General features: G+C 43.9%; 1 protein-coding gene across 1 annotated transcript in view; it reads left to right on the forward strand.

The window, feature by feature from the left end:
- Nucleotides 1-15,226, forward strand: part of OBSCN (obscurin, cytoskeletal calmodulin and titin-interacting RhoGEF) — a 636,219-nt gene that overhangs the window by 316,334 nt on the left and 304,659 nt on the right. Inside the window, exons 71-73 of the mRNA XM_073561015.1 lie at nucleotides 7,496-7,540; nucleotides 8,280-8,375; nucleotides 13,449-13,667. Of these exons, the coding sequence (XP_073417116.1) occupies nucleotides 7,496-7,540; nucleotides 8,280-8,375; nucleotides 13,449-13,667 (360 nt within the window). The remainder of the gene's footprint in view (nucleotides 1-7,495; nucleotides 7,541-8,279; nucleotides 8,376-13,448; nucleotides 13,668-15,226) is intronic.

Consider the following 15,226-nt stretch of genomic DNA (forward strand, 5'->3'; position numbering starts at 1 on the left):
AATGTATTCTGGTTATACGGGGATAGATTAGTAATTTATTCTGGTTATACGGGGAAGGATTAGTAATGTAGTCTGGTTATACGGGGATAGATTAGTAATGTATTCTGGTTATACGGGGATGGATTAGTAATGTATTCTGGTTATACGGGGATAGATAAGTAATGTGTGGCGATTATACGGGGATGGATTAGTAATGTAGTCTGGTTATATGGGGATAGATTAGTAATGTATTCTCGTTATACGGGGATAGATAAGTAATGTGTGGCGATTATACGGGGATGGATTAGTAATGTAGTCTGGTTATACGGGGATAGATTAGTAATGTATTCTGGTTATACGGGGATAGATTAGTAATGTATTCTGGTTATACGGGAAAGATGTATATCTTTGTACCGTGTTAGCCAGTAGATAGAAAAATATTCAGGATTGAGAGTCCTCAGTAGTTGATACCTTTTAATGGCTAACTGAAAAGATGGTAATACATTGCAAGCTTTCGAGACTACTCAGGTCTCTTCATCAGGCTAGACTAATACAAAATCTGAAGTCACATATTTATGCACAATACAGCCTAGAAAAAATGCAATAGATAAGACAAGTGACGTGAAGCAGAACTATCAATATGGGAGAGGGAGAAACATAAATATAAACATTGGACCAGTTCATAGATAAGGAGTCTGGATGTTTTATGGTCCTCTGATTGGGGTCTAGTTCTGTGTTGCCCCCACACGGTTTTAAAAGGAAATTCCTTAATTGATGTAAAAAGACATAAATCCATGCGACACATTCATTCCAGCACTGAGAGTGTCAAAGTTCGTCATAAATTTGTACTCCCAAACTCGTCTCTCTATCTGAGATGTGAAGTTACCTTTCAATACCAGTAATTTCATATCCATGCTGCTGTGATCAGGGATACAGAAATGTTTTGCCACAGGTAGATCCATTCTTTTTTCTCTTATTGTGTGACGATGAGCATTCATCCTTGTTCTAAGCTTTTGCCCTGTCTCCCCCACATACAGACCCCCAGTTGGACATTTAGTACAAATAATTAAGTACACCACATTAGATGTAATGCAGGTGAAAGTACCTGGGATCTTGTAGTCCTGATGTGAGTTGGGGATCTTTATCTTGTCCGTGGTCATTATAAATGGACAGGTTTTACATTTTTTCTGGTTGCAAGGAAAGGTTCCTGCAGCTGTTGGAGAGGACAGGGAGCTTCTGACAATGATGCTTCTTAAATTTGGGGGCTGCCTAAAACACAGCAGTGGGGGGTCTGGAAAAATTGATTTTAATCGGGCGTCTTTTTGTAGTAAAGGTTGTAATTTCCGTGCAGCTCCCCTTAGCACCTCCAGATTTGGGTTGTAGGTGACTACTAGAGGCACTCGGTTATTTTCTTCTTTAGCTTTGTAATGTAGCAGGTGATTCCTTGACAATCTGGTGGCTCTTGTAATTTGGTTTTCAATTGTTCTTGGATGGTAAAGCTTGAAAGCATGAAAGCATGGCCAAGCTTGAAAGCGATTTTTTGTCCTCATGCCCCATCAGGCCCCTGGCCTACTACCGCTTCATTGATGATATTTTAATCATCTGGACGGAGTCTGAGCAACAGCTAAAGACGTTCCACGAACAGTTTAATCAATTTCATCCCACCATCAATTTAACACTCAACTACTCCAGTACCGAGATTAATTTTTTGGACACCATCATTAAGCTAAAAAACAATGAAATAGAGACATCCCTGTATCAGAAGCCAATCGACCGTCCAACATACCTTAAATGGGACAGTTTCCATCCAAAACACATAAAGAACTCTATTATCTATAGCCAAGCCATCAGATACAATCGTATATGTTCCAACCCCATGGATAGAGACAAACACCTTGGTCGCCTCAAAAAAACCTTTTTGAATCAGGGTTACCATCCAAGAACAATTGAAAACCAAATTACAAGAGCCACCAGATTGTCAAGGAATCACCTGCTACATTACAAAGCTAAAGAAGAAAATAACCGAGTGCCTCTAGTAGTCACCTACAACCCAAATCTGGAGGTGCTAAGGGGAGCTGCACGGAAATTACAACCTTTACTACAAAAAGATGCCCGATTAAAATCAATTTTTCCAGACCCCCCACTGCTGTGTTTTAGGCAGCCCCCAAATTTAAGAAGCATCATTGTCAGAAGCTCCCTGTCCTCTCCAACAGCTGCAGGAACCTTTCCTTGCAACCAGAAAAAATGTAAAACCTGTCCATTTATAATGACCACGGACAAGATAAAGATCCCCAACTCACATCAGGACTACAAGATCCCAGGTACTTTCACCTGCATTACATCTAATGTGGTGTACTTAATTATTTGTACTAAATGTCCAACTGGGGGTCTGTATGTGGGGGAGACAGGGCAAAAGCTTAGAACAAGGATGAATGCTCATCGTCACACAATAAGAGAAAAAAGAATGGATCTACCTGTGGCAAAACATTTCTGTATCCCTGATCACAGCAGCATGGATATGAAATTACTGGTATTGAAAGGTAACTTCACATCTCAGATATAGAGACGAGTTTGGGAGTACAAATTTATGACGAACTTTGACACTCTCAGTGCTGGAATGAATGTGTCGCATGGATTTATGTCTTTTTACATCAATTAAGGAATTTCCTTTTAAAACCGTGTGGGGGCAACACAGAACTAGACCCCAATCAGAGGACCATAAAACATCCAGACTCCTTATCTATGAACTGGTCCAATGTTTATATTTATGTTTCTCCCTCTCCCATATTGATAGTTCTGCTTCACGTCACTTGTCTTATCTATTGCATTTTTTCTAGGCTGTATTGTGCATAAATATGTGACTTCAGATTTTGTATTAGTCTAGCCTGATGAAGAGACCTGAGTAGTCTCGAAAGCTTGCAATGTATTACCATCTTTTCAGTTAGCCATTAAAAGGTATCAACTACTGAGGACTCTCAATCCTGAATATTTTTCTGGTTATACGGGGATGGATTAGTAATGTATTCTGGTTATATGGGGATAGATTAGTAATGTGTGTCGATTATACGATGATGGATTAGTAATGTAGTCTGGTTATACGGGGATAGATTAGTAATGTATTCTGGTTATACTGGGATAGATTAGTAATGTATTCTGGTAATACGGGGATAGATTAGTAATGTATTCTGGTTATACGGGGATAGATTAGTAATGTAGTCTGGTTATACGGGGATGGATTAGTAATGTATTCTGGTTATACGGGGATAGATTAGTAATGTATTCTGGTTATACGGGGATGGATTAGTAATGTATTCTGGTTATATGGGGATAGATTAGTAATGTGTGGCGATTATACGAGGATGGATTAGTAATGTAGTCTGGTTATACGGGGATAGATTAGTAATGTATTCTGGTTATACTGGGATAGATTAGTAATGTATTCTTGTTATACGGGGATAGATTAGTGATGTATTCTGGTTATACGGGGAAGGATTAGTAATGTAGTCTGGTTATACGGGGATAGATTAGTAATGTATTCTGGTTATACGGGGATGGATTAGTAATGTATTCTGGTTACACAGGGATGGATTAGTAATGTATTCTGGTTATACGGGGATAGATTAGTAATGTATTCTGGTTATACGGGGATAGATAAGTAATGTGTGGCGATTATACGGGGATGGATTAGTAATGTAGTCTGGTTATACGGGGATAGATTAGTAATGTATTCTGGTTATACGGGGATAGATTAGTAATGTGTTCTGGTTATACGGGGATGTATTCTGGTTATATGGGGATAGATTAGTAATGTGTGGCGATTATACGGGGATGGATTAGTAATGTAGTCTGGTTATACGGGGATGGATTAGTAATGTATTCTGGTTATACGGGGATAGATTAGTAATGTATTATGGTTATACGGGGATGGATTAGTAATGTATTCTGGTTATACGGGGATAGATTAGTAATGTATTCTGGTTATACGGGGATGGATTAGTAATGTATTCTGGTTATATGGGGATAGATTAGTAATGTGTGTCGATTATACGATGATGGATTAGTAATGTAGTCTGGTTATACGGGGATAGATTAGTAATGTATTCTGGTTATACTGGGATAGATTAGTAATGTATTCTGGTTATACGGGGATAGATTAGTAATGTATTCTGGTTATACGGGGAAGGATTAGTAATGTAGTCTGGTTATACGGGGATAGATTAGTTATGTATTCTGGTTATACGGGGATGGATTAGTAATGTATTCTGGTTATACGGGGATGGATTAGTAATGTATTCTGGTTATACGGGGATAGATTAGTAATGTATTCTGGTTATAAGGGGATAGATAAGTAATGTGTGGCGATTATACGGGGATGGATTAGTAATGTAGTCTGGTTATACGGGGATAGATTAGTAATGTATTCTCGTTATACGGGGATAGATAAGTAATGTGTGGCGATTATACGGGGATGGATTAGTAATGTAGTCTGGTTATACGGGGATAGATTAGTAATGTATTCTGGTTATACGGGGATAGATTAGTAATGTATTCTGGTTTTACGGGGATAGATTAGTAATGTGTGGCGATTATACGGGGATGGATTAGTAATGTAGTCTGGTTATACGGGGATAGATTAGTAATGTATTCTGGTTATACGGGGATGGATTAGTAATGTATTCTGGTTATACGTGGATAGATTAGTAATGTATTCTGGTTATACGGGGATGGATTAGTAATGTATTCTGGTTATATGGGGATAGATTAGTAATGTGTGTCGATTATACGATGATGGATTGGTAATGTAGTCTGGTTATACGGGGATAGATTAGTAATGTATTCTGGTTATACTGGGATAGATTAGTAATGTATTCTGGTTATACGGGGATAGATTAGTAATTTATTCTGGTTATACGGGGAAGGATTAGTAATGTAGTCTGGTTATACGGGGATAGATTAGTAATGTATTCTGGTTATACGGGGATGGATTAGTAATGTATTCTGGTTATACGGGGATAGATAAGTAATGTGTGGCGATTATACGGGGATGGATTAGTAATGTAGTCTGGTTATATGGGGATAGATTAGTAATGTATTCTCGTTATACGGGGATAGATAAGTAATGTGTGGCGATTATACGGGGATGGATTAGTAATGTAGTCTGGTTATACGGGGATAGATTAGTAATGTATTCTGGTTATACGGGGATAGATTAGTAATGTATTCTGGTTATACGGGGATGGATTAGTAATGTATTCTGGTTATATGGGGATAGATTAGTAATGTGTGTCGATTATACGATGATGGATTAGTAATGTAGTCTGGTTATACGGGGATAGATTAGTAATGTATTCTGGTTATACTGGGATAGATTAGTAATGTATTCTGGTAATACGGGGATAGATTAGTAATGTATTCTGGTTATACGGGGAAGGATTAGTAATGTAGTCTGGTTATACGGGGATAGATTAGTAATGTATTCTGGTTATACGGATATGGATTAGTAATGTATTCTGGTTATACGGGGATAGATAAGTAATGTGTGGCGATTATACGGGGATGGATTAGTAATGTAGTCTGGTTATATGGGGATAGATTAGTAATGTATTCTGGTTATACGGGGATAGATAAGTAATGTGTGGCGATTATACGGGGATGGATTAGTAATGTAGTCTGGTTATACGGGGATAGATTAGTAATGTATTCTGGTTATATGGGGATAGATTAGTAATGTGTGGCGATTATACGGGGATGGATTAGTAATGTAGTCTGGTTATACGGGGATAGATTAGTAATGTATTCTGGTTATACGGGGATAGATTAGTAATGTATTCTGGTTATACGGGGATAGATTAGTAATGTATTCTGGTTATACGGGGATGGATTAGTAATGTATTCTGGTTATACGGGGATAGATTAGTAATGTGTGGCGATTATACTGGGATGGATTAGTAATGTAGTTTGGTTATACAGGGATGGATTAGTAATGTGTGACGATTATACGGGGATAGATTGGTATTGTATTCTGGTTATACGAGGATGGATTAGTAATGTATTCTGGTTATACGGGGATAGATTAGTAATGTATTCTGGTTATACGGGGATGGATTAGTAATGTATTCTGGTTATACGGGGATAGATTAGTAATGTATTCTGGTTATACGGGGATGGATTAGTAATGTATTCTGGTTATACGGGGATAGATTAGTAATGTGTGGCGATTATACGGGGAGGGATTAGTAATGTAGTCTGGTTATACGAGGATGGATTGGCAATGTAGTCTGGTTATACGGGGATGGATTAGTAATGTAGTCTGGTTATACGGGGATGGATTAGTAATGTGTTCTGGTTATACGGGGATGGATTAGTAATGTATTGTGGTTATACAGGGATGATTAGTAATGTAGTCTGGTTATACGGGGATGGATTAGTAATGTATTCTGGTTATACGGGGATAGATTATTAATGTGTGGCGATTATACGGTGATAGATTAGTAATGTATTCTGGTTATACGGGGATAGATTAGTAATGTAGTCTGGTTATACGGGGATAGATTAGTAATGTGTGGTGATTATACGGTGATAGATTAGTAATGTATTCTGGTTATACGGGGATAGATTAGTAATGTATTCTGGTTATACGGGAATAGATTAGTAATGTGTGGTGATTATACGGTGATAGATTAGTAATGTATTCTGGTTATACGGGGATGGATTAGTAATGTGTGGCGATTATACGGGGATGGATTAGTAATGTATTCTGGTTATACGGGGATGGATTAGTAATGTAGTCTGGTTATACGGGGATGGATTAGTAATGTATTCTGGTTATACGGGGATAGATTAGTAATGTGTGGCGATTATACGGGGATAGATTAGTAATGTATTCTGGTTATACGGGGATAGATTAGTAATGTGTGGTGATTATTCGGTGATGGATTAGTAATGTGTTCTGGTTATACGGGGATGGATTAGTAATGTGTGGCGATTATACGGGGATGGATTAGTAATGTATTCTGGTTATACGGGGATGGATTAGTAATGTAGTCTGGTTATACGGGGATGGATTAGTAATGTATTCTGGTTATACGTGGATAGATTAGTAATGTGTGGCGATTATACTGGGATGGATTAGTAATGTATTCTGGTTATACGGGGATAGATTAGTAATGTATTCTGGTTATACCGTGATAGATTAGTAATGTGTTCTGGTTATACGGGGATAGATTGGTAATGTGGTCTGGTTATACGGGGATGGATTAGTAATGTATTCTGGTTATACGGGGATGGATTAATAATGTATTCTGGTTATACGGGGATAGATTAATAATGTGTGGCGATTACGGGGATGGATTAGTAATGTAGCCTGGTTATACGGGAATAGATTAGTAATGTCTGGCGGTTATATGGGGATTGGTTAGTATTGTTTGGCAGTTATACGGAGATGGATTAATATATATTTGGGACGTTTTCCTTGTTTCCTGCTTGTTAACATCTCTGGTTACTCCTTTGGTTTCAGGTCCAGGTGAACTGCAAAAAGAGAAATCAGCGGAGGAGTCCAGAGGTCAGTACTGATGCCTCATACACATATCCGTGATCCCCTGTCAGTGAGGCATCTGATGCTACATACATATAAAAGTCTGATGATAGCAGTGATCCCTGATGTCATCGAGGCACGAGGCGCCTGATGCCTAATACAAATAACGGTTTGATGATAGCAGTGATCCCTGATGTCAGCGAGGCGCGAGGCGTCTGATGCCTGATGTATATATATATAACAGTCTGATGATAGTGGTGATCCTCAATGTCAGCGAGGCACGAGTTGTCTGATGCCTCATGCATATAACAGTCTGATGATAGCAGTGATCCCTGTTGTCATCGAGGCATGAGGCGCCTGATGCCTCCTACATATAACAGTCTGATGATAGCGGTGATCCTTGATGTCAGTGAAGCACAAGCAGTCTGATCTCTCATACGTTGAACAGTCTGATGACAGTGGCGATCAATGGTGTCAGCGAGTCACGAGGCGCATACATATAACAGTCTGAGGATATCGGGGATCACCGATGGTTGTGAGGCACAAGACGCCTAATACCTCTGTAACAAGCAGGAGAGTGCAGAGGTGCAGGCGATGTCTCCACCAGGGGCCACTTTACAGATGAGAGGATGTTGTAAGGTTTTTCCGAGGGTCTGTGGACGCCCCCTCTCTTGTCACCCCTGGTCGTCATCCTGCCCTATACCTGGCGCTGTGGGGAGATTGCAGAGTATGAGGACCACACTCACCATCTTGTCTTACTCTGCAGATTTGGAGAAGCTGATTCCTCCAATGTTCCTGGAAAGATTCACAAACAAGAAGGTGCAGAAGGGCGCCAGCATCACCCTGTCCGTGAAAGTGGAGGGTAAGGACTTACTAACGGGGCCCAGAAACACTGCAACAAATCCCCTGCGATATAGTCACAAGATAAATATTGAAAAGCTGCATCAGCCACTAGATACATGTATGCTGTGCTTCACTGTACACAGAGCATCCCATAGTGGTGGCTGCAGAGTATGCAATTACAGGGCAACCAGAAATCATAGCTCTACACCAATCCAAGCCAAGCAGGAGCTTCTCCAGCCACCTCCAGAGCTGCAGTCACTATTCTGCTTGTCAAAACAATAGCACTCCGCTTCCTCCAATCATCAGTACAATACGCAGTTGATCAATGAGTGATGGACAAGGCGACAGCGGCTGTTGCTAGTATGCCAATTATTGGGAAACTCAATAAACACACCACCGATTCCAATATCACCCTATAGAGAGCAAGGACCCCTGACGAAGCCACAACGGGTGGCGACACGCGTCGGGTCCTTGCTCTCTCGGGCTCCATTCCACTGCATATATGCACTTTATGTATGGATAATCTAGGGCTATGTTATTTCCTTAGGGGGCTAGTTTAGCTTGTGATATTTAACCCTATATGCCCAGATAATTGTGGTTATATTCTCAGGGAAGTGTGCAAAAACCTTTGGGATCTTATTTACAACTAGCTGAAGAGCCCGGCGCTGCCCGGGCATAGTAACTAACTGTGGTTAGTTATAGAAAATTATAGTTTTCCTCCATCCCATAGTCCCGTGCCCATATACCCATCATACATATCCACGATCCCATAGGCCCGTGCCCATATACCCATCATACACATCCTCCATCCCATAGTCGAGTGCCCATATACCCATCACATATCCTCCATCCCATAGTCCCGTGCCCATATACCCATCATGCATATCCTCCATCCCATAGTCGAGTGCCCATATACCCATCACATATCCTCCATCCCATAGTCCCATGCCCATATACCCATCATACATATTCTCCATCCCATAGGCCCGTGCCCATATACCCATCATACATATCCTCCATCCCATAGTCCCGTGCCCATATACCCATCATACATATCCTCCATCCCATAGTCGAGTGCCCATATACCCATCATACATATCCTCCATCTCATAGTCCCATGCCCATATACCCATCATACATATTCGCCATGCCATAGTCGCGTGCCCATATACCCATCACACATCCTTCATCTTATAGTCCCATGCCCATATACCCATCATACATATCCTCCATCCCATAGTTCCGTGCCCATATACCCATCATACATATCCGCCATTTCATAGTCCCGTTCCCATATACCCATCATAGATATTCTCCATCCCATAGTCCCGTGCCCATATACCCATCATACATATCCTCCATCCCATAGTCCCGTGCCCATATACCCATCATACATATCTGCCATTTCATAGTCCCGTGCCCATATACCCATCATATATATCCTCCATCCCATAGTCCAGTGCCCATATACCCATCATACATATCCTCCATCCCATAGTCCCGTGCCCATATACCCATCATACATATCCGCCATTTCATAGTCCCGTGCACATATACCCATCATACATATCCTCCATCCCATAGTCCCGTGCCCATATACCCATCATATATATCCTCCATCCCATAGTCCAGTGCCCATATACCTATCCGCCATCCCATAGTCCTGTGCCCATATATCCGTCAAACATATGCTCCATCCCATAGTCCAGTGCCCATATACCCATCATATACATCCTCCATCCCATAGTCCCATGCCCATATACATATCCGCCATCCCATAGTCCTGTGCCCATATACCCATCATATATATCCTCCATCCCATAGTCCAGTGCCCATATACCCATCATACATATCCTCCATCCCATAGTCCCGTGCCCATATACCCATCATACATATCCGCCATTTCATAGTCCCGTGCCCATATACCCATCATATATATCCTCCATCCCATAGTCCAGTGCCCATATACCTATCCGCCATCCCATAGTCCTGTGCCCATATATCCGTCAAACATATGCTCCATCCCATAGTCCAGTGCCCATATACCCATCATACATATCCTCCATCCCATAGTCCAGTGCCCATATACCTATCCGCCATCCCATAGTCCTGTGCCCATATATCCGTCAAACATATGCTCCATCCCATAGTCCAGTGCCCATATACCCATCATATACATCCTCCATCCCATAGTCCAGTGCCCATATACATATCCGCCATCCCATAGTCCTGTGCCCATATATCCGTCAAACATATGCTCCATCCCATAGTCCAGTGCCCATATACCCATCATATATATCCTCCATCCCATAGTCCAGTGCCCATATACCCATCATATATATCCGCCATCCCATAGTCCTGTGCCCATATACCCGTCAAACATATGCTCCATCCCATAGTCCAGTGCCCATATACCCGTCAAACATATGCTCCATCCCATAGTCCAGTGCCCATATACCCGTCAAACATATGCTCCATCCCATAGTCCAGTGCCCATATACCCATCATATACATCCTCCATCCCATAGTCCAGTGCCCATATACATATCCGCCATCCCATAGTCCTGTGCCCATATATCCGTCAAACATATGCTCCATCCCATAGTCCAGTGCCCATATACCCATCATATATATCCGCCATCCCATAGTCCCGTGCCCATATACCCGTCAAACATATGCTCCATCCCATAGTCCGGTGCCCATATACTCATCACACATCCTCCAACCCATAGTTAACCATTATGACATCATAATGAGCGGCGGCAGGGCTTGCAACCTTTGATGACAGCAACCATTGTGACATCATAATGAGGGGCGGGGCTTGGCGCGCACACACTGCTTCCCCGGTATGCAAATAGGGGCATTGTGACATCACAATGAGGGGCGGGCATGACGCGCACACACTTTTTCCCCACAGTATGTAGATAGGGGCAACATTGTTTGGTGAATTGGAACGCGCAGGGTTAAAATTTCGCCTCACAACATAGCTTAGGACGCTCTCGGGGTCCAGACGTGTGACTGTGCCAAATTTTGTGGCTGTAGCTGCGACGGTGCGGATGCCTATCCCGGACATACAAACAAACATAGACACACACACACACACACACTTTGAGCTTTATATTTACAATAGGCCATTGGTTTACTTACGTCTGTTAATGTTTGATTTGATAATTTTGCTCTTTATTAATATTTGCTTGAAACCTCTGTCTCTGTGTCTACATTGCATGCTACTATGGTGATGTTTCATGAATGTACTATCTTTTGACATCTGTATTTTTGGTGTCTGCATCAGTATCTATTAATAATGCGCAAGCTTATATGTGGGTTCTTCGAATATTCATGTTGGATTTTTCACATTACGGTATGCTATTTATATGCACATATAGTTTCCTTATGGGGCATCCTTTATGGAATGGTGAGCTGTGAAAGTTTGGTTCTATTTTGAGCCTTGGAATTTTGCATGTCACATAAGTGACGATTTTTAATGTTTTTAATTTTATTGAGTGTTTGTTTCTTGTGTCGAAATAAAGATTGAAGGTATTTTTCTATATCCAGTCTCAGGTGATCTCCTTTTGGGCTATTTCTTTCTTCTTTTTTAACTTGATTTATGGAGAGAGGAACTCCCGTGACCTGTGGATCAATCCCACACAGCAATGTGTCATCCTGGCCAAGTGTTGTAATTGGCTTTTTATTAGCACAAGTTCCACCCCCCATACCTCCCCTCTGGGGACAATAGCAGGGCTGGATCTCACAGAACTATGCCATGTGTCTTATTCTTAGAAAATTATGAGATTCTCAACTTTTTTGAAAACTTTCCCCTTGATGGTCCCAGGCGGAAGATATCACTGTCATCTTTCCCATCATAATTTTATCTGTTCATGGGTAGGAGACACGGCATAGATATTGCCATCTATCTGGTTTTCCTTAATTTACAAAGGAAGGGTCCCCTGCATAGGGGTCTCTGCTTCAAAAGGAGTTTAAACTGCCAGCTCTTTCTCCCTTCTGGAAAGGTCTTATGGGTTTTATTTTTCTATGACACTGCTGGTACATAATGTCTCCTCCAGAGCGGCATTCACTATTCTGCTGTTACATCATGTCTTATTCTCCAGTCACCTCCAGAGCTGCAATCACTATTCTGCTGTTACATCATGTCTTATGATGTAACAGCAGAATAATGACTGCAGCTCTGGAGGTGACTGGAGGATGATACATGATGTAACAGCAGAATAGTGACTGCAGCTCTGGAGGTGACTGGAGGATAAGACATGATGTAACAGCAGAATGGTGACTGCAGCTCTGGAGGTAACTGGAGGATAAAACATGATGTAACACCAGAATAGTGACTTCAGCTCTAGAGATGGCTGGAGCATAAGGCAGGATGTAACAGCAGGATGGTGACCGCAGCTATGGAGTTAACTTGAGGATAAAACATGATGTAACAGCAGAATAGTGACTGAAGCTCTGGAGGTAACTGGAGGATAAAACATGATGTAACAAAAGAATAGTGACTGCAGCTCTGGAGGTGACTGGAGGGTAAGACATGATGTAACAGCAGAATGGTGACTGCAGCTCTAGAGATGGCTGAAGCATAAGACATGATGTAATAGCAGAATAGTGACTGCAGCTCTGGAGGAAACTGGAGGATAAGACATGATGTAACAGCAGAATAGTGACTGCAGCTCTAGAGATGGCTGACGCATAAGACATGATGTAATAGCAGAATAGTAACTGCAGCTCTGGAGGAAACTGGAGGATAAGACATGATGTATCAGCAGAATAGTGACTGCAGCTCTGGAAGTGTCTGGACGATAAGACATGATGTACAGCAGAATAGAGACTGCAGCTCTGGAGGTAACTGGAGGATAAAACATGACGTAACAGTAGAATAGTAACTGCAGCTCTGGAGGTAACTGGAGGATAAAACATGATGTAACAGCATAATAGTGACTGCAGCTCTGGAGGTGACTGGAGGATAAGACATGATGTAACAGCAGAATAGTGACTGCAGCTCTGGAGGATAAGGCATGATGGATCAGCAGAATAGTGACTGCAGCTCTGGAGGTGACAGTCATAATATGGTTTGTGTATTCAGGGTCTCCGTCTCCATCGGTCACTTGGTTGAAGGAAGAATCCCCAGAGGACATTCTTTGGATTAAGCCGGAGACCCCAGGTTACAAGTTGGCGAGCTCCAATCTTCACCACAGCCTCATCCTCCTGGATGTGGGCACCGAGTTCTCTGGGACCTACACCTGCATCGCCACCAACAAAGTGGGGCAGTCCATCTGCAGCGCCAGTGTCCAGGTCCTAGAGGGTAAATATGCAGTGGATCACTGGAGAGGAAGATGCCAGTCACTGGGGGGGGAGGGGAAGGTGCCAGTCACTGGAGGAAGGGGAAGGTGCCAGTCACTGGAGGGAGGGTAAGGTGCCAGTCACTGGAGGGAGGGTAAGGTGCCAGTCATTGGAGGGAGGGTAAGGTGCCAGTCATTGGAGGGAGGGGAAGGTGCCAGTCACTGGGGGAGGGGAAGGTGCCAGTCACTGGAGGGAGGGGAAGGTGCCAGTCACTGGAGGGAGGGGAAGGTGCCAGTCACTGGGGGGGAGGGGAAGGTGCCAGTCACTGGAAGGAGGGGAAGGTGCCAGTCACTGGAGGGAGGGGAAGGTGCCAGTCACTGGAGGGAGGGGAAGGTGCCAGTCATTGGAGGGAGGGTAAGGTGCCAGTCATTGGAGGGAGGGTAAGGTGCCAGTCACTGGAGGGAGGGGAAGGTGCCAGTCACTGGAGGGAGGGGAAGGTGCCAGTCATTGGAGGGAAGGGGAAGGTGCCAGTCACTGGAGGGGAAGGTGCCAGTCACTGGAGGGAGGGGAAGGTGCCAGTCATTGGAGGGAGGGGAAGGTGCCAGTCACTGGAAAGAGGGGAAGGTGCCAGTCACTGGCGGGAAGGGGAAGGTGCCAGTCATTGGAGGGAGGGGAAGGTGCCAGTCACTGGGGGGATGGGAAGGTGCCAGTCACTGGGGGGAGGGGAAGGTGCCAGTCACTGGAGGGAGGGGAAGGTGCCAGTCACTGGGGGGCAGGATAGGTGCCAGTCACTGGTGAGGAGGAGAAGGTGCCAGTCACTGGAGGGAAGGGGAAGGTGCCAGTCACTGGAGGGAAGGGGAAGGTGCCAGTCACTGGAGGGAGGGGAAGGTGCCAGTCACTGGAGGGGAGGGGAAGGTGCCAGTCACTGGAGGGGAGGGGAAGGTGCCAGTCACTGGAGGGAGGGGAAGGTGCCAGTCACTGGAGGGAGGGGAAGGTGCCAGTCACTGGAGAGGACGGGAAGGTGCCAGTCACTGGAGGGGAAGGTGCAAGTCACTGGAGGGGCAGGTGCCAGTCATTGGAGGGAGGGGAAGTGCTAGTCCCTGTAGGGGGAGATGCAAATCACTTGGGTGTGAGGGGAAGGTGCCTGTCACTGGAGGGAGGGGAAGGTGCCAGTCACTGGAGGGAGGGGAATGTGCCAGTCACTGGGGGGAGGGGAAGGTGCCAGTCACTGGAGGGAGGAGAAGGTACCAGTCACTGGTGGAGAGGGGAAGGTGCCATTCACTGGTGGGGAGGGGAAGGTGCCAGTCACTGGAGGGAGGGGAAGGTGCCAGTCACTGGAGGGAGGGGAAGATGCCAGTCACTGGAGGGAGGGGAAGGTGCCAGTCACTGGTGGGGAGGGGAAGGTGCCAGTCACTGGTGGGGAGGGGAAGGTGCCAGTCACTGGGGGGAGGGGAAGGTGCCAGTCACTGGAGGGAAAGGTGCCAGTCACTGGAGGGAGGGGAAGGTGCCAGTCACTGGAGGGAGGGGAAGGTGCCAGTCACTGGAGGGAAAGGTGCCAGTCACTGGAGGGAGGGGAAGGTG

The sequence above is a fragment of the Dendrobates tinctorius genome, unplaced genomic scaffold (genome assembly GCF_039654945.1).
Source record: "Dendrobates tinctorius isolate UK_male_01 unplaced genomic scaffold, ASM3965494v1 ptg000311l, whole genome shotgun sequence".
NCBI lineage: Eukaryota > Metazoa > Chordata > Amphibia > Anura > Dendrobatidae > Dendrobates > Dendrobates tinctorius.